Source organism: Ostrea edulis, chromosome 8 (genome assembly GCF_947568905.1).
Source record: "Ostrea edulis chromosome 8, xbOstEdul1.1, whole genome shotgun sequence".
Taxonomy (NCBI): domain Eukaryota; kingdom Metazoa; phylum Mollusca; class Bivalvia; order Ostreida; family Ostreidae; genus Ostrea; species Ostrea edulis.
Genome location: NC_079171.1, coordinates 28,974,283 through 29,001,436, shown reverse-complemented (window position 1 = coordinate 29,001,436; position 27,154 = coordinate 28,974,283). Strand labels below are relative to the sequence as shown.

The 27,154-nt window shown below is 36.0% G+C and overlaps 1 protein-coding gene across 1 annotated transcript; it reads left to right on the top strand.

Annotated features, from left to right (window-relative positions):
* LOC125661190 (uncharacterized) lies at positions 1-27,154 on the top strand. Its single transcript, XM_048893113.2, has 18 exons — positions 1-95; positions 521-559; positions 866-1,053; positions 3,783-4,072; positions 4,204-4,326; positions 5,540-5,767; positions 5,872-5,957; positions 6,139-6,280; positions 7,650-7,711; positions 12,023-12,373; positions 12,462-12,590; positions 18,385-18,587; positions 19,405-19,688; positions 20,344-20,484; positions 21,030-21,311; positions 23,117-23,205; positions 23,445-23,586; positions 25,993-27,154. Exons 2-18 carry the CDS (start codon positions 549-551, stop codon positions 26,761-26,763), a joined length of 3,522 nt encoding a protein of 1,173 aa, XP_048749070.2. The 5' UTR covers positions 1-95; positions 521-548; the 3' UTR covers positions 26,764-27,154.

Genomic DNA, 27,154 nt, shown 5'->3' with positions numbered 1-27,154 from the left:
AGGTCAAATCCGAGGAGATTGAGATAACAGGTCGTTTCTGAAGTTGATGTGCGTTTTTACAAAATTAATACTCGGGATGTGCTACAGACAAATAAGTAAGGAATACTTTAATTATTAAATATTGACAATGTACCCTACTTGATTAATCTAATTGTACACAAACAAGAGCAGGTTATATGTAAGATTTTAACGCATAACATTGATATGCATTTACTGTAGTACGAGTTCTTTGTAAGATCGACATTGATGTACATAGCATATATTAGAGTCTATATTTGTATATATTTCTATGACTATGTAATTCAGATGGGACTCTGGAATACAGGATCATTTTTTTAATATCATAGCTTGATTAATTTTACCATTTGTCCTTAAGCACAATTGTCACATAGCTTTGATTTAACCGTGCCTTTTGACCGTTCTAAAATATACTTTTCATTCAGAGTAACGCTGTTGTAAATGTCGAAACCACCCGTATATTTTATTTTAATCGTTTTGTGTATTATTTTATGTTTTACAGATGAGTGACGCCGCATTTACCCAGAACAATGTTATCAAGGTATGTTTAACAAGGGTCGTATTTAACTTTACATTGGTGAATGAAAAGATAACTGTTTGGAGTAGTATTGATTTATTATTTGAAATACTTTATGAAGTTTGCGGATATGCTATAAATACTTAATGCTTAAACAGAAAAGGATGGGCCAAAATTTTGAATAACCCTCGTCTATACGAACATAGTTTTCCATATTTGCTTTTTACGGTACAGCCAATCGGACTCAAAGGTGCCCGGGCGTGGAAAGGATATGAAGGCAGAATTTTGGAAATAAAATTCAGTTATAGTTATAAATATTTTGTTCCCTAGGACCTACTACTCATCAAATGTGGAAAATACCTTACGTGTCGCCAACGACCTTACAGCCATCCTACTTCAGACCGACTTTTCACTGGATCTGCAACAATATCTGTCAGAATCTCACCCTCAGTATCACAATGCCTTGGAAGAGATACAGAGGGATATTTTGTCAGATGGAGTTAGTGTTCTCGTGGGCGGTAAGTCCGTTTACCTGATTTACTGGTAATGGGCCATGCATTTATATCTCGCTCGAGAATTTTTCACTCATATGGAGACGTTGTATTTATATGAAAAGGTAAATATAACGAACAGTGATGAATCTCATAACTCCTAAAAGGATAACAAAATATACAGGGCTCACGGTGTGACCGGTCGACAATCCTCCTAAGCAACTGATCACGTCTCTCATGCATCCAGGGGTCCGATTTTGCCAACTCTCTATTTTGTATAGGAGTTATCTTGACCTTTTCATTTAACAACTTTGGTAAAAGTTTTTCTTTATTTTGATTAGTCCCCTACCGACAAAGCTGAAGGGGACTTTAGGTTTGCGCTGCGTCCGTCTGTCTGTCCGTCAGTCCTGCAAATAAGTTTTCCAGACTTTTTGAAGTGTTTGCAGATATTCATTGCTTTGTTATAACAAGTTACATATGAAGTTCGAATTTCGTCTCGGTCCGTTTATGTTTTCGCTAAGTTATGGCCCCTTGGACTTTAGAAAAAAATTTATAATGAATTGTCAGTTTTCTGGACTTTGTTTTGATGTGTTTAGAGATATTCATTTGATGTTTGGTACATTGCTTTGCCATAAGAAGTTGCAGATCAAGTTCGAATTTCGTCTCAGTCCGTTGATTTTTGACGAAGTTATGTCCCTTGAACTTCGAAAAATAACATGAATTATTAGTTTTATGAACTCTTTTTGTTGTACTTGCAGATATTCATTTGATATACAGCACACCATGATGATTGCTTTGCCATAAGAAGTTACAGATCGATTTTGAAGTTTTCCTGGTCTAGTCTTTGTACCTGAATAGTAGTTAATTTCAACCATTCCTATCCTGGTTTCCCCATTTTCTCTTTTGACATAACCTTAGTATGATATTGAACTTTGAATATTGGTGCGGCCTAATAATTTTTGCCACCGGTAGGGGACTATGTATTGCTACGCAATACCCTTAGAATGCAATCCTTGGGGATCTGGGTTAGAATAGATCCCTCCCTGCTCAAGGCCATAAGCGCCGAGCATAGGCCTAAATTTTGCAGCCCTTTACTGGCAGTGGTGACGTCTCCATATAAGTGAAATATTCTCGAGAGGGACGTTAAACAATATTCAATCAATCAGAATGCTTGTTACTTTCATTTGTTAAAGGGACTGATTCACTTTAACGTTAGGTGGGATCAGGTGCCTAAGAGGAGCAAGAATCCCTTGTCGACCGGTCATGTATATGTAATGCCTTACTAGAATCCTCACCTAGGGACCACACATTTCACAATTTTGGTAGAAGCATCATGATTATACGCAGTGTACCTGCTTTAAGCTCTCAAGGGAGATTGCTTCATCTGTGAGTACATTTGTACGCATTCCATTTGCTTAATAAATTACATATACTCAATAATTTTTAAGACACTGAATTCAAGAATATTAGGGGGAAAAAGAAATGTCGGAAATAGTGGAATATCTAAACAAGTAGCTCGTGTAGTTTGCTTTGTAGCTGAGGATTCCAAAATTCATAACTTACAGACGTAGCTTATTAAAGAAACGTTTAAAATCAAAAGCCTGTTATTTAAATTATTTACGTTTTGATGTATTTTTTATGCTACACAACGTAACGAACATGTGCGATTTCTTAACATTGGCATATATACTTCTAATCATGTTTGTACGACATCATTAGAAAGGTGGCAACATCACATATAATTAATTGGATCACACTATATCACGAGAAAATTAATAGTTTTCCTAGTTATCACCCGCATTTGGGGGAGTTCCATTATGAGAAAAAGGTGTAGTTTAAGGTCTCGAGAAAAGTAGATATTTATTATCTTTGATGGTCTGTGTGTGTTATGAAACTGACGTAAATGAGTTTTGATATTATAGGATATGAAATATGCAAGTCCCCAAATTGTACAGTACATAGAAGTTTAGAAGTCAGTTGCCAGATTCTCCACAAACGGGTGGCAGATACATATCAAAGATGGGGGATTACACTAAACTTTTATTTCATGGATCCTTTCAGCACCTCTTATGAAATATAATTTCATCATCGAAAGAGTGATACATGTTCTAAATTATCTTATTTGAGGTTTTTGTGATTTTTTCCGAAATGATAGAAAACGTGTCTTAGGGATCTAATTCCACATCTGATATGTCCAGGGTCCATGTCTCCCCAATTTTAGATTTTGTATTCCTTATAGCAGTTACGAGATTGGTCACAATTCGTTATTTTCACCTCTTCATATGCAACTATCTCGTGGGGATCCGGGTTGGAATAGGTCCTTAGTAACCCTTGCTTGCCGGAAGAGGCGACTAAATGGGGGGGGGGGTCCTTCGGATGAGAACGCAAAAAACGGAGGTCCCGTCACAACAGGTGTGGTGCGGTAACGATCCCTCCCTGTTCAAAGGCCGTAAGCACCGAACATAGGCCTACATTTTGCAATCCTTTACCGGCAATGGTGACGTCTCCATATGAGTGAAAGATTCTCGAGAGGGACGTTAAACAGTAAACACTCACCTTTCATATGCAACTTTTTTTCTGTATGATTTTTTGGACATTGAATTTCATCGTAATACCATAATATATACAAAATATGTAGAACCATGTTTTTAATGATTTCGGAAGTCATAGTTTGTGTTTAAAATTGAAACATGGAACTCCTAAAAGGGCAAAGTTACTTTAAACAGGAAAACTTATAACATACTTTTGATAAACAGGTGAGCGATGCGAGCCTAAACATCAACTTTTATCCAGATTTTGTGGTGATTTGATCACAATAGACTCCTACAGAAAAATGAACAACACCGACATTGTTATTAAAACTGGAGACGCCCCTGGGGTCAAAATTTTCAAAGGAGGAAAACCGATTCATGACCTGTCTTGTAGGATTGAAAATGCTCAAATGGATGAGCATAGGGCAATCAGAGAACATTTAAATTGCGTGGCGGATGATGTATCAATTCTTCGAGGCTGCTATATTGAAATTTTGAAAACAGATAAGTCAAAAGTACGTATAGTATTTTAATAATTATGACGATTCACAAACTGCTAAATAAAATGTTTATTAAATACAGTCTGTAGATACACAGAAATAGACCGTGCTGCATGTTACGTAATATTTATCCTCTGTGATTCCAGGTAAATGCGACGTTTCTAGATGTTCCTGATGATTTAGGCAGATTTGTGGCTATAAGGGATTATTTGAAGTTAACAGCGTGTTTCATTTTCGTGGTGGATATCAGCAATATCAACGATATCCAGGTGAATTTGTATTAGTACATATTTAAAAATATCTGGATATGGATTCAAACAATGTTTCAAAATTAGAAAATAGATTTATTGAGGAAGTTTCTCTTCAAATTTCAGTATTACATTTCTGAGCTTCTAGCATAAATTTAAATTTGTAACAGTTGAAAATTTAATGAGGTCCCTACATGAAATATATATTCGAAAGAAGGTATAAAAGCTGAATTTTGTAAAATTGACACTTCTTTGGATTACGAAATTAATCACTATTATTCACACCTTTCACATGCATCTGTTGATGTTCCACAAAATCCATGCTTGAATGCGAATATTTATTCGTTAATCAGCTATGAATATTCAGTATCTGAAATGGGATCTCTCGTTTTAGAGTCACGGGATTGTATCAATCACGTGATCCGATATTAATCGCTTCTGAGCCAGTGCAGTAGAAATTGTACTGAAAACGATGGTGGAAAATGGCCTAAATTTCCTAGCATTGGTAGTATTTAACCAAACATTTTGGAGATGATGAGCACTTATTACAGTACAGAAATAATACCCTGTATCAATCGAAGATGACATATTTTTCCTTAGCTGGTCTTGCACCTGCGTCAAGTTGTTGTATACACACGATTGAGTTATTGGAACGCATTTCGGCTTGAACATCACTGAAGAGACATTATTTGTCGAAATGCGCATCTGGTACATCAAAATTGGTACCGTATAAGTTTTTCATTCATGACGATGTTCGAGTATATTAATCCCGCTCGCGCCGGTAAGTGGGAAAGTTTCCCAGTTTACTATCGGAATGTCGGTGGTCTCATCCCAGGTACATTGTATCTTGGTTCTCTCTTCCACCAATAAAAACTGGGCGCCACCAGATAACTGAAAAATTGTTGAGTGTGGCGGAAAACATCAATCAATCGAGTATATTATGAAAATCACAGCGCTTTATGAATTAAAACTGTGACTTTCACGATATCAGTGTAAATAGAAAACAATCATTTGACTAGCAGACTTAAACATTTATAATTGTAGTGAATAGCGACAAAATAATCGGACATTTTCTCCGTAGTAGAGCTTGCCCTCGCATAGTGTGAACTGCACTTAGACAATTTTCTGTGTCTTTCTATGATTTCTTCCTGGAGGACCTAATCTACGCTTCTATTCCTAAAGTTCGTTATTCGTAAAAATATTTTTTATACATCTGCTTTTCATAAATCTTCAGAGATCAAAAAAGGCACTCGACAATATTATATGCAAAGTGAACAACATTATGCCATTTCATGCTGACAAAGTCATAGTTGTTCCGAACAAACAATGGAGTAGACAATGTGGAACGCTTCCTCCCACAATTCGCCCACCGCGTCCCAGGACTGAAATATCTACCCTGGCTATCACAGACGCGATGCCTTTCATCAAAATGGAGAATGTATTTGATCTACATTTACTCAAGGTTTGTAAATGAAAGAAATAATGATGTATGAATACATAACCATGTAATCGGATTCATTTAAATTCATCTGTTTAAATTATATTATCATCCAATGGTTTTTTCAGGACATTACTCAGTTTGATAATTTTGCCGATCGAATCAAGAGAGAGGTTCTATTTGGTGAAGACGAACAAATGAAGATCCATCTTCAGTAAAGTGTTTCATTATTATTACAGTGACATTTCAGACTGAGAATGGGATAGAGACTTGACATTTTGCTATCTTGTTGACTGTAAATTAACTTTACGAGTTATCGTTCGTATGCCAACAACATATATCACAGACAATTCTCAAAGACACAGTAAGAATACGAAAATATTATGTATTGTTAGATTCCTGCGTGGACTGGCATGTAAAGCTATCAAAAGCATATGTGTAAAGGAAGGACTCGTTCAAGCAGACAACCCGATATATGAAGAGAAAATACAGAAAGTCTCCAAGACGTTGTCTGATATTCAGCAAGGATATTCTAAAGTAGGTTTTTAATAACATTAATTCAATTCTACATATTACAGTTCAATACAGTTATAGGTAATCCAAGGGACGTATTTTATTCTAAAGTAGGCCTTTGATAAAGCGCCATGTAAAACCAACCCACATGACTAAATAGCAGTTCAATAGGATTTCACAAAATGAAAGGCGAAGATAACGAACATTGAACAATCTCACAACTCCTATAAGCTATACAAAATAGATAGTGGGGCAAACACACACCCCTGGACACACTAGAGGTGGGATCAGGTACCTAGGAGGAGTAAGTATCTCCTGTCGACCGGTCACACCCGCCATGAGCCCTATATCCTGATCAGGTAAACTTGTAAAACAGAAATAAAAACAAAACTTAGTAGGTCATTTGAGTGACCTAAACGATCTATAGCTACTGGTCTGCATCCGTCTGTTAACGATCGGCCATTAATTGCTCCTGAATAACTACTCTTCCATTTCGTTTCGAATGAAGCATCTAAGGAACAAGGATAAAGTCAGTTGTACATTTCAGGATCCCTGCCACCAGGACCTTAGAGGTGGGATAACAACTGTCCAAAATTTGTGCAATTATTTTCTCTACATCTGCCCATCTATTAAAATCTAAATGCACAGACATGTACAATAGGAAGACGTATACCAAAATTGTAAATTTCATGATCCCCGGATAGAGGTTCTGACTACATACAGAACAGGGTCAAACATGGCATATAGTGTTTATATGTGGAACATTTAAACAACATATTCTTAAATCCGATTGATATGAGATTATGAGATTGATCACTGTTCGTTATCTTCACCTTGCATTAGGTTGAGACATCTAAAGGGAGCAGGTACATATAGTCCTTTATCAAAACTGTAAATTTCATGATTCCAAGAGTATGGGTTTTGGTACCAATGTGGAGCTAAAATGGTCAAAGTAATTAAATGCATTAACAATTTTGAACTTCTTGACAAATACACTTCCTATTCTTTTCAACGTTCTAATGAACCATCTTTGAGACAAGGGGAATATAATTTTCAGTTCCAGGGTAGAATTAGAATGGTCACAGTAATTATTGATTTTATTATTTGATAAACCTCTTTAATTTTATTGATACTGTATAAAAATCGCATGCATATTTCAAAAATGTACCAAAATTATGCATTTTGCAACTCGAGGTTTCTCAATCTTGGATGGTGTCCCAAATAATTTTATAGTGTTAACACATTCCCTGACACGTTCTACTTGAATGGTAAATGAGCGGTGTGTGAACGGTGAACGCAAGTTGGTGAACTGTTAGCAAACGGAGCGCAAAGTGAACGGTGAACGGAAGATGAAATGGGTAAAAAGTAAAGTAAGCGGTTTTTTTATTTGAAGCTCAGCAGGAGATCAACTGCAGATATTCAAGATGTCCTTATTGAAGTGACAAAAATGGTCAGGTAAGGAAAGATAAATGGTGTATAGCATACTTTTTCTGATCGAAATTAATCCGGCGTCTGTTGGTGTCGGCATTAACTTGTCACATTTTCATCTTCCTCTCCAGAAACACTAAGTCAATTTCAATCAAGAAATAAGATTATCATTTTTGAGTGCGAAGGGCGTTATAGTAGATTTCATCACTTATAATCTTCATGTCATATCCCCAAAACACTCAAAAATGATATTTTATATCCTATATCTATATTTCTATTTTGATTTGTGTTTTTTTACCGAGCTTCCATTCTGATGTAGCAAATGACCGAAATAATGATCGTACAACTTAAAAAAAAAAAAATAAAAAAAAAAATAGTTCGTTAGATTTTTATCGAATGAATAATTAGGAACACTACCTCAGATAATATAAGATATACATATTTGATTTAAATGGTTTCAAAAGACGAAACAGTTGTAAAATAAAGGTAATTTACCGTGCAAAATCAACTGAATTGAAAACAAGAAGAGCGGAGTAAACTACATCCGTGATGTGATTTGGTCGCGCTCAGCTCAGAGAAACTGTGGGGTTGGCCTAACCTACTTGAAGTTAAGAATGCAATTGTGGAACACAGATTTCGACAGAAATTCAATGAATCTGAGAGAATTGACGGAAGGGATGAAGTTAACGTTTATGATCATGGTCAAGATTTTGCAAGTTTTGGAAGTAAACAACGGCATGTTCATCGTTAGGACATCGTTTCAGGCATTGTAGCCAAGTAGGACAGATTCAGACGAAGTGCAGATACGTTGCTATTTTTGTTTACCTTTAGGGTGTGTAAGGGAAAATAATACGAACTGACAGATGGTTGTTGTTCAATTTCGAGAAATATATTGTAGGACTCGCAGCATGGACATAATTTTTCGAGCCTCAAAACCAGCCTTCCTCATGCCGAGTCATTGACTGGAAACAATAGGTTATCATCATGATAAAGTTGTATAGATCTAGCTCTGTCTCCATTTCTTCGCTTCCAGTATCACAGTCATTGTATGAATTCGCCGTGTGGTAGAAGTTTCATGTTTAGGCCTAGTTTAGTAGTTCCAGACAGTATTTGAAATGAAACAATTAAACGGTTTGTTTAACTTTATGTTTTATTGAATTCTTGTATGTGTACAAAATAAACCCTGTAGAAATATTCTCTTGCGATGTTTTAAAATTTTGGTTTTTTTTATGTCATTGCAGAGGTGGATCCGATATTTCCGAAAGAGAGTATTAGTCAACATATTCAGAGTATTAGTTAACATATTCAGAGTATTAGTCAACATATTCAGAGTATTAATCAACATATTCAGAGTATTAGTCAACATATTCGGTCAATTTGGGTTCCAATCTGGACTTTTAGTAGCACTATTTCTTTTCTTTTTTATGCCCCTCCCCTTCAAAGAAGAGGAGCATATTGGTTTGCAGCTGTCGGTCGGTCGGTCGGTAGACCACATGTTGTCCGCTCAATATCTTGAGAACCATTCACTTGATGATAATGATATTTCATATGTGGGTTGGTTATGAGTAGAAGAGGACCCCTATTGTTTTTCAGGTCCAAAGGTCAAGGGTCAATCTACTCTGGACATAAGAATATAATGTCCGCTCAATATCTTGAGAATCCTTTGCTTGAGAGACATCAAACTTAGTACACTGGTGTATATTCGGGAGAGGATGACTCATATTGATTTTGAGGTCATATGGTCAAAGGTCAAGGGTCAAACTGGACATATAATATACTGTCTACTCAATATCTTGATAACCCTTTTGCTTGACAGACATCAAACTTGGTACACTGGTACGATTGAAGCGGCGATTGTATTCATATTCAAAACACGTGGCCAACTTTATATTATACGAAATTGAATGTAAATTTGATTAGTATTGTCATGAAAGGTGAATATAACGAACAGTGATCGGTCTCAGAACATGTCATGTCATATTAGGAAATACATTGGTAAATGTATGATTTATTGATTGTATCTTGTTTAACGTCCCTCTCGAGAATTTTTCACTCATATTATGGAGAGGTTACCAAGACTGGTGAAGGGGTTCAAATTTAGGCCTATACCCGACCCTTACGGTCATTAAGTGAAGGTTCTTTAGCGTGACTCACCTACTGTGGCACGAAACATCCATTTACAGGTCATTTCTGAAGACCTGTGACATTCACACTTGATGCCGAGGGTTTAGCGATGGAACTGTCACTACCTGTTTTAACGGCTTGTCTGTCGCGGCTGGGATTCGAACCCCGACGTTCCGCATGGGGGGGAACGTTCTACTTCTAGACCACTGCATCCCGTGAGGAACCGTGGAGAATAGGTCCTCATTACCCCTTGCTTGTTGTAAGAGGCGACTAATTAAGGCGGTCCTTCGGATGAGACCGCAAAAATGGAGACCCCGTGTCACAGCAGGTGTGGCACGATAAAGATCCCTCCCTACCTAGAGGCCATAAGCGCCGAGCATAGACCTAAGTTTTGCAGCCCTTCAACGGCAATGGTGACGTCTCCATATAAGTGAAATATTCTCGAGAGGGATGTTAAACAATATTCAATCAATTAATCTAGACCGCCGCGGTCGTCTTGGCAAATGTTAATACATGTACAAATCATCCTTGGGTGAAGGGGATCCAAGGTTATTCAAATGAATAGCCATGCTGTCTTCAAAGGGAAGATAATAGAGAACGGCAAAAATAGAGTGGGGGTGATTTAAGAATTTTCTCAAGAAGTACTGGGCCTGAAAAGTTGAAATATATATGAAAGCTTCCTGACAGAGTAGATTCAAGTTTGTTCCATTTATAGTCACTGGAGGTAGGGTGGGGCCTTAATAGGGTGATCAAAGTTTTATACAGGAAACAATCTTCTCAAAGAACCAATGGGTCAGAAAATTGGAAATGGACATGAAAGCTTATCACATAGGGTACATTTAAGTTTGTTCAATTCATGATCCCCCAGGGTAGGCCACAATTGGGTGTCATAGTTTACATAATAAGGTGAAGATAACGAACAGTGATCAATCTCATAACTACAGTAAAGAACTAAGAGAATAAGAGTGAGCAAACATTGACATCTGGACATACATGTACAAGAAGTGGGATACAGGTATCTAGGAGTAAGCACATCCTGTCGACCGGTCACACCCTTAGTGAGCACCAATTCTTTATCAGGTAAACGGTTGATAAATAGGATAAATCTTTTTTTTTTTTTTTTTTTTTTTTTTTTTTTTTTTTTATAAAATATGGGATCAATGGGTCAGAAAAGCGGACTTTTTCGTACATAAATTTGAATCGTGGTCTACGGGGGTAGGATGGTACCTTAAAAGGAGATAAAAAAATTATATGATGATATAAATGTGTAGGAAACATTTCAAAAACAACTGAGACAGAATAATGGAAATACTGACATATAATAAATTTAAGTTTGTTCCAATCAGGGTAGAGTTGGGCCACCATAGGGAATCAAAATTTGACATGCTGATATATTGGAAAACATTTTATTCTTAAGAACTACTAGGCCATGAAAGTCTAAATTTACGTGAAAGCTTTCTGACATAGAGTAATTCACGGTTGTTCAAATTATGGTCCCCAGCGTAGGTCATGATCACAATAGAGGGATACAAGTTTGATAAGAAAATATAGAGGAAATTACTAATTCTTATTTTTAAGAAATAGCAAGGTCATACTAATTAAAATGCAAATATTCCCAAGGTATGTAGATTTAACCTTTTAAACCCCTGCGAATATGGTCGAGGGTATATTTTGTCTTGTCAGTCAGTCTGTCTGAAACTTTAACCTCGCTCATCTCATAACTTTGTGTAGTAAGTGAAAGGAATTTTACATGTATATTCCTTGTGGCATGTTGTTTTCTTAGGTACTAACGTGTTTATACTTGTGACCTTGACCTTGGAGTTTGATCTACTTTAACAACTAAACCTATTCAGTCTCTCATGAACTATTTTATGTAGAACTTTCATAGGTCATCCCACCTCTAGTATATCCAGAGAATCGTGTTTGCCCAACTCTCTATTTTGTATTCCTTATAGGAGTTAAGATATTGATCTCTGTTCGTTATCTTCAACTTTCATCTAGACAAGTCAACAGTTTTCGAATTTGCCGTTGAACAATATACATGTACATGTACAAACTACGAATTCATGAAAACCCATTTTATATCATCTGATGTAACTTACACTTGGTGTTTGGATGAATAAATATCAATGTTCGGTTTGCGTCATACGCATTGTGTATAAAGATGTTCCGCCAAAGAAAGTCATATTTTATATTTGGTATATGTGTTTATAGCACAGCAGATGATTATGACGTGACAGAACCGGAAGACCAGTCGATAGATATTCAGCTTCCTCCAGAAAGACCTGTAAAGTTCCGTGAAGGAAGGCGGGGAATATCATCAAACAGAGTTGTGGACTCTGCGACTTTGGATGAGTTATCAGCGTTAGATCTTTCAGGCGTCGTTGATTCAGATTTCGTAGACCCCGATGAAGATGAAGCAGACGTTAAACTGGACCCAGAGAGAAAACAATCAAACGCTACCATGGAGGAATGGAACGACTCTGTAGAAAATGTTGCTGATGCAGTATTGCAATCAGTGCTCGATCTGAGGCAGGCCGTGGAACTAAGCGAGTCAATGGCACAGTAAATATTAAATGAATTTTATACGCCTCTCTTACAACCTATATGTAATGATTATTTAAAAAATTGTCGTCATTTGTGATTTATTTAGAGAGGGGACTCCTAATGAAAAGTTTCAATTACTTTCGGCTTTTGTGAACCAACTCTTGACCATTGAAGACATTGAGAAGGAGCTTGAAGGCGTTCAAGAGAAAGCGGAAGTACTTCCTGACATAGAAAGGTAGTAGTACAAACATTAATGTGAATTATCAGAGGTTATGAAATATTTTTTGTCGGTGTGTGTGTATGTTTTGCTTTTAAATCACTGGAATCATGTGAGTTATTGCAATCTCTTGCCATCCATCGTACTTTAACAATTGCACATTCTTCACTTCTCAATAAATATGTGATTGTTTTTAAATTTATTGTAAAGTCATCGTTGAGGAAGACGAACCCAGACTGAATTTTATTATGTTTGCTTTTCAGGGCCCATAGAGGCTTGGTGTAAACTGTTTTAGATTTCCTTATTCCAAAAGTGGAGGAATTGTGTCCTCAAGACCATAAATGAAAATATACTCAAGTCCAAATTTTGACTATTTATATCTTAAAATTCATCTAGCACATACTTTTTTTTTTTAAAAAGACAGGTATATAAAATAAAAATGCAAACATATTCTGAAAATTTGATGGAAAGTATTTCAAAAGTCAGTACTAGTGGGATTCGAAATTTAAACTTTCGTCTATTCTCAATTTACGGTTTTGAGGCCAGGCCTTGAAACGGGCAAACTTCTTTTACAGTGGCATAAATACATTTCTTAGCTAAGTATTTATTTAGCATAATTGTCTAAATAAAAGAGCATACTTTGCGGTAGATAATCAGGAGGCCAGACTAATTGTACCATGTACGGTAAAAGATCTCCACAACCGACTTGTGTGGTAATGTCGTTTTTCGATGTGTATCAATTACATTCATAGAAAATTACAAGAGGTCCATGGATCACATCGCTCACCGAGTCATCTTGGTTCTTCCGTTTTCTTCTTCAACTTTTTGGTTTTCAAAAGATTTATTTTCTCAATCTGCATTTCCATAAAAACTTTGACGCCTATATTGTGACCACAACCTAGCCCTAAAAGATCACAACATAACTAAAAAAATGAATTCACATAACAAGAGATGCCTTAACACTAATATGACTAACGTGGTCTTGCTCTTCTGGATAAGACCAAGGGTACAAATTCATAGATACGGTACGATATCTTACCATAACAAATCTATAGATGCAAGGTGAAGATAACAAACAGTGATCAATCTCATAACTCCTACAAGCAGTACAAAATAGATAGTTGGAGAAACATAAAGATATGTACAAAATACGAAAGCTCTTAAATAGTTCAGGGAATATCGAATAGATCAATTGTGTTAAAATCGAAAGTAGCGAAGTTCCAAGTCAATGGCAAATAAAAAAGTATAACAAAGTATTCCCGTAAATAATGTATACACATGAAAGTTTTACCTTAGATTGTTCAGGAAATATTAATCGGGTCAAGATCACAAGATAAAATACGATTTTATCACAGTTTCGTCATAAAGAATCCATATACAAAATATGAAATCTATACCTTGAATAGTTCCGAAGATAAAGACATCAAAGAGCAAACTAACAACCCAACTTTACGACAAACGAGATTATTTCAGCTACTCGTCAACTCCCCAAATTCAGGGAGTTAATGAGATTGATCACTGTTCGTTAACCTCACCTTTCATGTAGCAATATTCCATTATCACCTGTATATGTTGTTTATAATACTCAACTGATGCGATACGCAGAAGCTTGTTTTGAGTTGTGGTCAGTTTAAAATCGAGACAGGTCACTGACAAACACGTTGATGTTATAGGCTTCAACAGTCTACTTTGAAGTCAGCATTTTGTAAATTCGATGGTCGTTATAATAATCTAGTTTATCAATACAGCCTATCTTTCTGTGGATAGCTGTCTGACATGTTTAATACCGATTGTTAGGACAATCTTAGCACACTGATTTTGACTACGGATAACTCCGTTTATCTGGTCAAGATATAGGGCTCACGGCGGGTGTGGCCAGTCGACAGGGGATGCTTACTCCTCCTAGGCACCTGATCTCACCTCTGGATATCCAGAGGTCCGTGTTTGCTCAACTCTATTTGTATTTCTTATAGGAGTTATGAGATTGATCACTGTTCGTTATCTTCACCTTGCATTTGACCGGTTAAGTTAAGGTCAGAGGTCATAGTATGAAATGAAAAATTCTACCATTAGAAATACGTAAAGAAATTATGAAAGATATACTTTGAAAAATTCAGGATATATTCAGTAGGTCAGAGATTTAAAAAGTAGGTCCAACTCAAAAGGTCATACTTCACAAAACATTAAGGTCTTTACATAAGGAGTTAAATACAAAATGTGAAATTCCAACCTGAAATGGTTCAGGAGATTTTGAATAGGAACGATTTTTTTCTAAACGTCAGTCACCGAGGTCAAATTATCAAACACCATTGTGTACAAGGTCTAGAATCGACGAGTATAGAGAAATAATGAAATAGTTCCAGATATATTGACTGGGTCTAAGTTTAAGGTCACACTATTAAAAACCATGATATAAAATGAAAGGAATATACATACAAGACATGGAAAATTTACCGTAAAGACACACTACACTTCAATTTCCCCATTTTAATCAAGTGTTTTTTAATACATGTATTGATTATATGATAAAAATCTTATTGATACTGATAATTTGAATTTGGTCCCAACTGCGCTTTGAAGATCACCCGGAATTGATAGATTTCTTCATGCTGACTCGGACTTTCAAATGCATATTTACATCACGTGATTTTGAATGACAGAACGTTGTGTTTAGAAAATTATTTAAATATCGTACCCCTTATGGGGTTCAACACTCGCCTTTCAAGTATGAAATTATCCCCTGCATGTAGTTAAGTAACTATAAATCATCATTTTAACAGAAACCATTCCATGTTGTTTATAAACTAACACGTGAGGTGTTCAAATGTAAATATCATTTACTTTGAAAGTAGTGTCTTTGTTAGTCTCAGTGGCAGATTTCGAGAGGGCTGGACCCCTCCTTGTTTTCGTTACAAATTCTGTGTAAATTTCCAGATTTTGCACCCCAAATTGCTGAATACTTTAGCTACTACTTTACTTTCACATGTCCCTTTTCGAAATTCTTGATCCACCATCTGCGTGTGTCTCTCCTAGATCTTGGTGTTCCAACGGTCATACTTATCCCAACATCATTTTTATTTTTCGTATGAGTTTTATATCATTCTAATTTTACCTCTTTTCTCGCAGAATATGTCAAAATTCTGAATTTATCCACTTAAGCTCTTCTCACTGGTCGACATACAATATTGCTTACCGCCTATTCGCATGCGAAAAGAGGATACTCAATGTCATTTTTTGTATAGATTATCAAACAGTATTTAATTTTTACGTTAAAACGAGAATTTACAAAAATGGAAAAAGGAATATTCATATCTAATGATCAGTCATCCAGAAACTTACTTTTTTAAAAACCATTCTGATTCCACGCACAAGTACTCTGAAGTTGAAATAAAAAAGTATGCTCAACGACAGTGATAAGTTTGTGCAAATCATGGTCCCAGGTGGCAGGGTGAAGACCCAATAGGGGAGCGAAGTGTTGTACATTTAAGATACAAAGGAAACATATTTAAGGTATTTTCACCCCACCCACCCACCCACCCCCCGTGACATAAGATTTTGCAAAGTCATTGATTTCATAAGATTTATGCATGACAAAATATAGGTTCTCTATATTTTGTTGGAGTTCTTGTCAATAGTTATTACAAAAAATTGTTAACCGTAAAATATTTTAAAAGTCTAAGTTATATATGAATAATCAATTATATGTTTAAAGATATTGAGTCCAAGGGTAATAACTCTTTTTCAACTCAGGTGAGCTAATATTTTAATTCATTCTTAAAAGGGTGTTAAGAAAATTTGTTCCGTTTGTAAATAAAAAAAAAAAACCCATAAAAAATGAAGAAAAAAATTCAAATTTTTACTGGTAACACTTTAGAATTTGTTTTCATTATATCGACAGTTATCCTTCCCTATGTGCAATCTGTTGTGTTACTATGGAGTGATGTAAACATAATGTCTATTACGTCATGAAATAAATATACCGAGTTCGGTGAAATAGCAGATGTCCTGTACAAGTGTCGCTATAATTACTGAACGAGCTCAAGCTTTGGCTTTATAAGATGCAGGATTAAGTGTGAAGGATGTGGCTAAGTAACTATGTAAAAGTGAGCGATGGGTAACAAAGTGGAGACGGAGGCGAGAGCAAAATAAACAACTAACCGATCAACCGAAATCCGGTCGGCCATCGAAAATGCTGGGGTAGTAAAGAAAAACGTGGAAAACATAAAATACGAAAGAGGAAAATCATCAAGAAAATGCAGCAAGGAACTTAAGAACTCAAGCTTTAATATAAGTCATGTAACTGATTATAATCATTTGCGAAATGTTAAATAATGGAAGGCATTTAAAAGATCGCGAAATCAACTACTGACAAAAAACAAAGGTAAAAGAGATTGAAGTTTACTGGTGATCACAAGCATCTGACGGCTGAAGACTGGGAAAACTACATCTTTAGTAATGAATCTACAAAATATTTGTTTCATGTTCCGAACCGACAGGACAATGTTGTATGGGGGTCCCAGCCAGATGAGGTTCCAGACGTAAGCTGTGTCAAGTCAAGCGCTAAAGTCATGATATAGGGTGCGATGGGAGTTCAGGGTTTGTCCAAACTTCACATTGTTCCAGCCGGCAAAACTGTTATGTGAATAAAATTCTTTAAAAAGAACTAAAACCTGCTTTGAATCGACAGAAAAACAGTGGTAGGTTTGACGAACGAAAGTTGGTTCAATATCCAGGACACGCTACGTTTGTTCAAGATGGAGCGATACCTCACACTGTCCTCCTAACAATAATTGGTGTGAAAATAATTTACCAAACTTTATTTCAAATGAAGAATGGCTAGGCAATTCCCCAGACCTAAATTGTATCGAAAATCTTTGGGGTATTCTGGACAGCGAGACGTACAAGGATCCGCGCTCAACAACAATGAGACAATTACGCAACCGACCGTGCATGGAGGGAGATACCTCAGAAACATTTGATTTCTTTAATTCATTCAATGCCAAACAGAATTGAAAATGTATTAAAAAACAATGGTGGACTGTCTGGTTATTAAAAACATGAAAACTTGTTTATGAGTTGTTTATAAATAGGTTTAGGCATAATGTGAATGTGAAAACTACATCTTTAGTAATGAATCTACAAAATATTTGTTTCATGTTCCGAACCGACAGGACAATGTTGTATGGGGGTCCCAGCCAGATGAGGTTAAAGGTTAAAGAGATTAAAGGTGATCAATCTCATTGTTTATGTTCATAATGCAAAATTAACAGTAGAGCAAACGCGAACTACTTTGAAACACCACATGAGGGATTAGGCGCCTTGGAGAAGTATGCATTAATTTCCTGTTTACTGGTCATATATGTCTTGAGACGTTTTTCTTGATCAGGTAAAACTGAATAATCCATAGTGAAAATCAGTATGTCGGGAACTATATACAGCATACGGCGTAATTACGGGGGTGAACGGTCAACAGGGAATTCTTACTCCTCCTAGGTACCCCACCTGTGGTATGTTCAGAGGTTAGCGTTTTCCCTATTCTTATTTCTGTATTCTATATAGGAGTTAAGAGGTTGATCATTGTTCTTTATCTTCACTAGTTCATATCTACGATGTGTACTATCATGCAGTATGACAAGATTCTTTGGAGCCATTTCTAAAGTTTACAAAAAATTGACATTGATTTTAGGCAAAAATAAATATGACATTAAGTACCTTTACATTTTAGTTCCCTTTCTGTTTACATGAATACGCTGGAATATGGAAACATAATATTTACCATTATAGTTATTGTGTATTCTATATTTTATGAAAGCTTCGTCGACTCCAAAATCACCTTCTCAGAGGGACAAGAAAGACTTGGCCATGTGTACGAGTCATTGGAAAACATCATTTCGTTAAAGGAATATGACAGTGCCCTGAAGCAAGAACTGAAACTTGTGTGTCCAGATTACAGAACAGTTCTATCAACTAGAGCTAAAGATCTCAAAAGAACAGACTCGTCTATAGTTGTTGCAGGTATGACAAAATGTCAGGATACTTTACCACACAATGTCATCTGTCATAGGTATGACAAAATGTCAGGATACTTTACCACACAATGTCATCTGTCATAGGTATGACAAAATGTCAGGATACTTTACCACACAATGTCATCTGTCATACGTATGACAAAATGTCAGGATACTTTACTACACAATGTCATCTGTCATAGGTTTGACAAAAAATCAGGATACTTTACCCACACAATGTCATCTGTCATAGGTTTGACAAAAAGTCAGGATACTGTACCCACACAGTGTCATCTACAGTGTATCACAGGTCTGACAAAACATTAGCTTAGTGAACATGGAAGAGAATCCGGGGGGAGTGGGTGGATATCTGGAGAAGATTTGATATAATGGAATGCAAATTGTGTGTCCTTTGCAGTAAATAGTGCTACCTGACAAGAGTAGAGAATACATAATTAATCACTACAACAAATATATGTACCTTTACATCATCGTTGGAAATATCGGTGAAGAATTCAGCTGTAGAGTCTTGAAATAGTTTTTATTTGGTTACGGTTACGTCGCATTTATGAGATGATTTGTTAATGATAATATCCACAACTGTTTTGAAGATAAGACGAACTGACAAGAATGTTTTAGGAAAATGGAGACAGTCGCACGGCAAACGGTCATTTGCTTCTGTACATAGCTCATTTGTTAACACAGGGCTTTTAGTATAAAGAATCGATAGATAAACATATATTGCATTTGTATTTACCAAATAGTATTGATTATGCAATACAAGGAATATGTTTGATGTGTTTCTTTGAACTCTTGTATTAAAGGTGAGACAAATGCAGGGAAAACGACTCTTCTCAATAAAATCATGGGACGGCCTATACTCACCTCGGACCACTTATCGAACACAGGGCGAGTGTGTCGTGTTCGAAATTCACAGAAAAAAGGGATCCGTCTTTACACAAAAGATAACCAAATGATTCAAGAAATCTTTATTGACAAAGCGACGGAACTAAAGAAAACATTAAGAAAATACTGTGAGAAGAATGAAGAAATGTCCCAGGAAAAATTTCATTACGTCGACCTTCTATTCCCAGTGGATGTTCTTAAGGTAAGTACATGTCAAAATGTTGGTACAGTTTCACTTTTTTATTTTATGTATGTCACATTGACGTACTGGTACACACTTTTATTTCGTTAAAACGTGCCATGTCATAATAAGCATGCTATTGTAAAGAACATGAAAGAAGGAAACACATATTGATAATCTGACAAGATACTTCTCCTAGACACCTGATCCCACCTCTGATACATTCTGTATGTCCAGGAATCCGTGTTTACCCAATACTTTATTTTGTATTCCTTATAGGAGTCATGAGTTCATTATCTTCACCTTTCATTGATCACTGTTCGTTATCTTCATATTTCATCTTACCTTCAAAAGCTTTAAAGAATAATTCTTAGGACACAACCAAAGTGATTCAGGTCAGCATAGTGACCCATACATACTATGTTCAAAGTGTCTAAAGATGTTAAGATCATATTTCTGGATAATATTATTCAATCAATTAACAAATTTTTGTATAAATATTTGCGGGGTACACTGTGATTTCTTTTTAATGCTGTTGTTCAAAAGTAGGAATATTCTGAGCATGAGATACATCATACTTGTTCAAAGTATCTTCACTGAAATGTTCTCATAAGTTCATCCTCCTTAAAACAGACCTCGGAAATGAGATCATTTTAACTTGAGAAATACATTGCAGGGGGACGTTGTGATTGTTGACACGCCGGGAATGAATGAAGAAGAGAAGGTTAAATCCATGCTGGAGGAGTACCTACCAAACGCCCTATCCTTTATATTTGTACTGAATGTGGCGAATGATGGAGGCGTGCAATGTGATCGGGTATATATTAGTTTGAATCCGATCATCGTTTTATCACATTAATATGGAAATAGAAAAGGTATGCTAGGGTTCCTCATTGACAATATCTTTGTAGAATTTGGTGATCAGGTCTTCCAACAATATGTTGGAATTCCCAAGGGCACGCATTGTTCTAATGTATTAGCTGACGATTTTTTTAAAATATTGTTATGAGGCAGACTCTATTCAAAACCTTTTTCATGAAAACAAACAATTTATTGCTGTGACCTTCAATTCGACATTTAGATACAGCGACGATGTTTTATCTATTAACAATAATCATATCATTGATGTCGATTCAATATATTCCTGTAAACTCCAAATAAAAGACAGCATAGAGTTCGCCAGATCTGATTTGTACTTAAGCAATCTATGTCTAGGAAACATTTCAGTGGTTATGGCAAAAAGATTGCCAAGTCTTGGTCGAATAGCGATATGCTAAGAATGTAGATGTGGTCGTCTTCGTGTCTAAAGAAACGATTTGATAGGATTATTATGTATTTTGTAATTCTATCTCTCGTTATAAGATTCCCAAACTGCTGCAGCTTATTCAAGAACACAAAAAGGACATGCCGTGCTTTGAAGAACAGGATGTATTATTCCTGATCAACAAATGGGACACAGTTGCCATCCCTGATCTTTTAGTGGACTCAGATGACGAGGAGGACGATCAACAAATGCTAAGGAAAAACGTAGTACATAGAAACGAGGAACTAGAGAGAATCTGGAGGACTGTTCTCCGGAATATAAAGGACGTCTGGCCTCTAACGGACGACAGAAATGCATTTCGAATGTCACTTAAAGAACAGGTAAAACGTGCTATCTTTAGCCGAGAGCTACGGGGATTACCTTACTAAAACCAATGCAATTTCTCACAATTAGCAATAATCCAGTTTCGCCTTCATAATCATGGTGTTATGTTTCGGAATTCATTCAAAATGCAGGTACATTTTCTGCATGTTAACAGTCACCTGATCTCACGATGTTTCCAGATGTTCGAGTTTGTCCTACTTTCAGTTTCGTATTCTGTGTAGATTTTATGAGATGTGAATTCTAAAAAAAATCCAAAGAAGTTTTAGTAAATTTTAAATCATAAAGCTTTCCCCAAATCAACAACATCAAAACGTATGACTATACAATATTTTACGCGACCATTTCTCTCCATGAATTGAAGACTAGCCTTTTTATATCATAGACAGCTGCTTGTTCTATAAAAATTGAACACAGGTATATTTATATCTTGTGATAAGGCATCCAAAATTACTTTGTTAACACCACTCTGATTCTATGCACAAGTATTCTAAAATGACATTAAAAGATAATGCAGTTCCTCATTGATATCTACGTAGCCTTTGATGTGTTGGAATTCAAATGGGCACGAGTTGTGGTCCTTTATCAACTGACCCGTTTTATACTTTACCTCGCATAATTCATTCCAACAACTTCTACGTGAGACGGAAAAATCTATTGATGTGACCCTCAACTCGACATTTAAATACATCTACTTTTACGTAATTTTATCAATTAAGAATACCAATTTTCATTCATATATCGATTCGGTATACCCCAATGAACTCGACAATAAAAGATACCATATAGTCTTGAAGTCTTCCACATCTGCTTCATGGTTGGATATTTCATTGAAAATAGATATTAACGGCAAACTAAATGTCTACTCGGGATCCTGGTTAGAATAAGTCCTCAGTACCTCTTGTTTGTGGTAAGAGGTGACTGAATGGGGTGGTCCTATGGATGAGACCGCAAAAATCCGAGACCTCGTGTCACAGCAGGTGTGGCACAATAAATATCCATCCCTTCTCAAAGGCCTCAGCACCTATCATAGGCCTAAATTTGCAGCCGTTCACCGGCAATGGTGACGTCTCCATATGAGTGAAAAATTCTCAAACGGGACGTTAAAAAATACACAACCAACTATATGATAAGTTAACTTTATGACAAATGGGATGCCTTCAAGTTCTCTATCTGTATATGGTGTTTATGCCTCTCAATAACAAATTCTATGGATGGCCAGTTTTTAGTTGAAACAGCCTACTGAAAAACAAGTTGATGTTACAGGGGTTTCAACTATCTCGTTCACAGCTTGTATTTCGCAAATTTTATGGTCGATATAACCATCTAATTTACAAATAGTACATGTCGTTTGGTAGAATTTTGCTTGATGTGTTTCATACCAATGGCCAGGTCATTCTTTACGTACTACTTTTCGCTGTGGATTAAATCGTTTACATGATCAAGATACATGTACAGGGCTTACAGCGGGTGTGATAAGTCAACAGAGGATGCTTACTCTTCCTAGGCACCTGATCCTAACTCTGGTGTATCCAGGGGTCCGCCTTTGCCGTACTCTTAATATTGTATTCTTTATAGGATTTATGAGATTGATCACTCTTCATGATCTTCACTTGTTCATTAATCACTGTTGTTCATAAAAAGATTTATTTTGCAAAATCGTTTTGCCTCTTGCAGATATATTGTTAGGGCAGATAATGGTAAAACCACACAGAATTTTTCTTATCTATTGGAGTTTAAATTCAGTTAAAGAATTGCCAATGAGTCACATTTAGTATTCATATTTATGAATCTTCTTATTTAGGGACCAAGTGATGAATACAGTCGATTCAAAACGAGGCTTGCTGATATGGTCTCAAAGACCGAAAACAAAAGGATGAAGGAACATTTGTGGTAGGCGAACACTGCTTTCATCTTTTTGACGTTTTCAGTTTACGGCCTCTATACTATATCTGTTATCTTAGGTTTACATTTTATTCCATTATCATAAGGCGACACTTAAAGAAAATATCATATTTCTTGATGATGTCAAGCTACTTCCGCTAAGTTAGGTTTCGCATTTCTATAAGAAATAAATCATTTCACAAAGTTGTTGTTTTATATCGTAATGTCAATGATATGTTTCTTTTCAGTTTCCTCATTGAATTTGCTCACAATGCAGAAAGAGGAATTAAAGCTAGGCTGAGGATATTCGACCTTTCTGAAGAAGATTACCAGGCTAAAATATCTCATATGGAAAAACAAATTATAGGAATGGAAGGAAAATGTAAACAGGTATATGTATAATCGAGGGAGACTACCGACAAACAAGTTGGTGTTTCAACAGAGATACTATAGTCGTTAAGGCGATCTAATTTACCAATATAACCTGTCATTGGGTCAAATATTCTATGATTTTTTTCAAACCAATTGTTAGATTATTCTTAATACATTCATTTGGACTTCCGAGTAGCCCTTTTATCTGATCAAGATGTAGGATTCATGGCAGGTGTGACCTGTCGATAGGGGATGTTTACTCCTCCTAGGCATCAGCTCCCACCTCTGGTATAGCCAGGGGTCTTCATTGGATGTTGCTGAAACAAGGAACGGGAGACGGAAAGAAACGGAAAATAATTTATGCAAAAAGTTATGAGGTCAGCATATTGTGAAATGAAAAGGCTTATTATGAGGAAGGGAAGCAGAAATTACAGAGAGAACAGGAAGTCATCCTCAGAATCCACCGTTTCATATTAATACCTCATACGAAATGGTAGATTTTGTGGATGAATGTACCAACAGACGCTTGCTTAATATTTTTAATGGTAAGTTTTAATAAAAATATCAAACAAGCACCTGTGGGTACTCTCCCTTTTCCCGGCTTTGTCATCCACCGGATTGTGACAGTAGGTTGTTTCACAAATGTAGAAATAAAATAAAATAAACATATCAGAAAGACTTGAATTATAATTCAACCCCTTTCAAATTCCATTACTTTATTCTGGCCGCCCCCAAAACAATTTTATGAGCATACCCAATGAAGGAAAGGACCCATCCCCCCGAAAACAACATTTTAAAAGATAAAATTATTTTTCAACAATTTTCCCCATACATAGCCTTTTTAAATCGAATGTGCTTTTAATCGAACTAGATGTTTTTAAGATAACTGAATTTGAATTTGAATTTAGTTGTACACCTGGTACAATATACAATCATGTATCACATGCAAGGTGAAGATAACGAACAGTGATAAATCTCATAACTCCTACAAGCAATACAAAATAGATAGTTGGGCAAACACGGACCCCTGGACACACCAGAGGTGGGATCAGGTGCCTAGGAGGAGTAAGCATCCCCTCTTGACCGGTCACACCATTCTAAAGCGAACGAGCCCGGTCTATAAAATGTTTGCCTCATTTGGGATGAATTTATGTGAACGTTGGTACATTTTCCGATATCCTGTAGATTAGTGTTGAACCCGAAGAGATACAGCAAGATTGAAACAGAGTCAATGAAAACTAAGGCGAAGTTTACGATCCATAGTGAAAGGAATCAACAGATTTATTTCATAATATATAAAGTCGCTAAAAGGTTAACAGAATTTATGCTTGAATGGAATTAAAAGCCATATCATTATTAATATAAATGTTATATGTACGATACAAGTAGTAGTTTAGAAATGAACTGCCAGAAGTTATCCCTATTTAGGATTGGAGTACTGCTGTCACTAATTCTCTGTTAGTTAAAACATAATAAATCAAGCACAATATGTTTAACTTATTGACTTGATAAGATCATGAAATGTTGTTGTTATATTCATAACACACACCCTGTTGTAAGTATACACATACTCGGTATTAGGTGTAAATACCTGTACGTGTGCGTTAATGACGTTTTGTCACGGGAGGCATATAAACCACGTGTGTTATTTTCATTCTTTACCCACATGGGTCGCTGCTCACTAACAACTCGGTCAATACTGAAATTTCAAAATTCTTGTTAAAGGCTACAAACATTTAACTTAAGGTGGCTCACTATACCTAGAAATAGTTTCTCAAATCAGTACGAATTGATTTAATCATATATGATATGATGATATATAATAAATATATATATGTCCAACAAATGGCAAACATTATGCAAATTTGGATAAAAACATGATTTTCAAAAATGTATTTCAATATGTATGAACAAAAGACTATGGCGGATATGAACTCGAGATGTGCGGTTCACCAGCCCAATGCTTTAACCACTGAGCTACGATGACAAACAAATCGATCGATACAAATAATTCCACAACACATTTAAATCGCCATCTTGTGACGTAGTGTCATAAAGATTATAAGCTTTAATGTAGTGGATAACTTAATTCGCATGGCCAATTTATGATGCACAATTTTAAGATAAAATTGTTTTACCGCTGTTAAGCAATTCCTAAAACGTTAATTTTAATCAAAATAAATTATTTCCCACCGAATTTTGGTGCTATCTTATTTACATTAATCATTCTTAAATTCCGTTCCGTCTTCCGTTTTGTTTTCCATTCGGTGTTTTAGGAACACCCGTGGGTGTTTGCCCAACTCTCTATTTGGCAAGATACCCATATATATATTTTTTTTGGTTTAGGGGGACTATGCGCGGAACGTGCAAAAGATGTATGATAATGTTTAATTTCGTATTAAGATACCCATATTTACATTTCAGGTTCAAGGAAATCTGAAGCAAAAATTGAAAGCAAAGTTAAAAATATTAAGCGCTGAACTTGTGAAGGATATGAATAGTAAGGTGTGGAAAGACAAAGCTCTAAATCCACCAGACAAAAAACCAATCAAAGAAATGCGATTCAGAGATCTAGCAACAGAAATCCCAGCTAGGATTGAGGAAATGATTAAGAAGTGGATGACTGATGGGGAATGTCGAAAACAAATTGAAGAAACCGAAAAAGAAATGATACGAAACTTTGTAACAATGCAGGAACAATTGAGTAAAATTGAGGAAGATTTGATGGGTGAGAGTGCCGAAACAGAGTCGGATTCCAAAGTGCCGTTGGTGGTAGGAATTGCTGCCACTTCCCCGCTATGGGTACCCCTCCTCCTCATAGCGGGAGTGGTGTGTTTAGCAGCTTGTGTAATTCTACTCCCACTGATTATTACCAAAGCGTATAAATATACCCGTGAGGAAAAGAAAGAGAAAGTTATAAATATGATTTATGATAGATGCATTCAAAATCTTGATGAGAAGGCGATTAAAAAATCTCTGAAAGTCGTCGTAAAACCCGTGAAAGACCAGATAAATAAATGTTTCGTGGAATATATCCCTGGTCATTTGAAAAGTATCAGGGAAACGATTGAGACCCTGAAAAAGGAAAGGGGTTACCTTAAAGAAAGAAAGGATCTCTTTATGCTCTTGAACAATACCTTCGTAGGTGTCAGAAAGAATATACATGATCTTAGGAAAGACCTCAATATAACATGATGCTAGTTGATTTCACTATCATATGTTATGTGTTTACATGTGTTCGACCACCCAACGAATAACATCCTAACATGATAATTGCAATACTTTTTCGTAGCGTGTCTGTATGGTTTCTAAATGGTTTCTGTTCACAAAACTATCTATTGTTAAATTTGATCTAGATGTGGTATTGAAATGAAGACAATTCGGAAATATAAAAACATGCGGTAGAGGATCATGAAAATAGGAAACCGGAGAATAGAATTCCTGGACTGCCCTTTTGAGTATGCATATCATTTTACCTCATTGCATTATACGTGACGGTATGTTAAGTAATATCGCAGATATTGGATTGGATTATGCTGCTTTGTAGTATTTAATTCTCAATACAACTTTATCACAAATGATATTA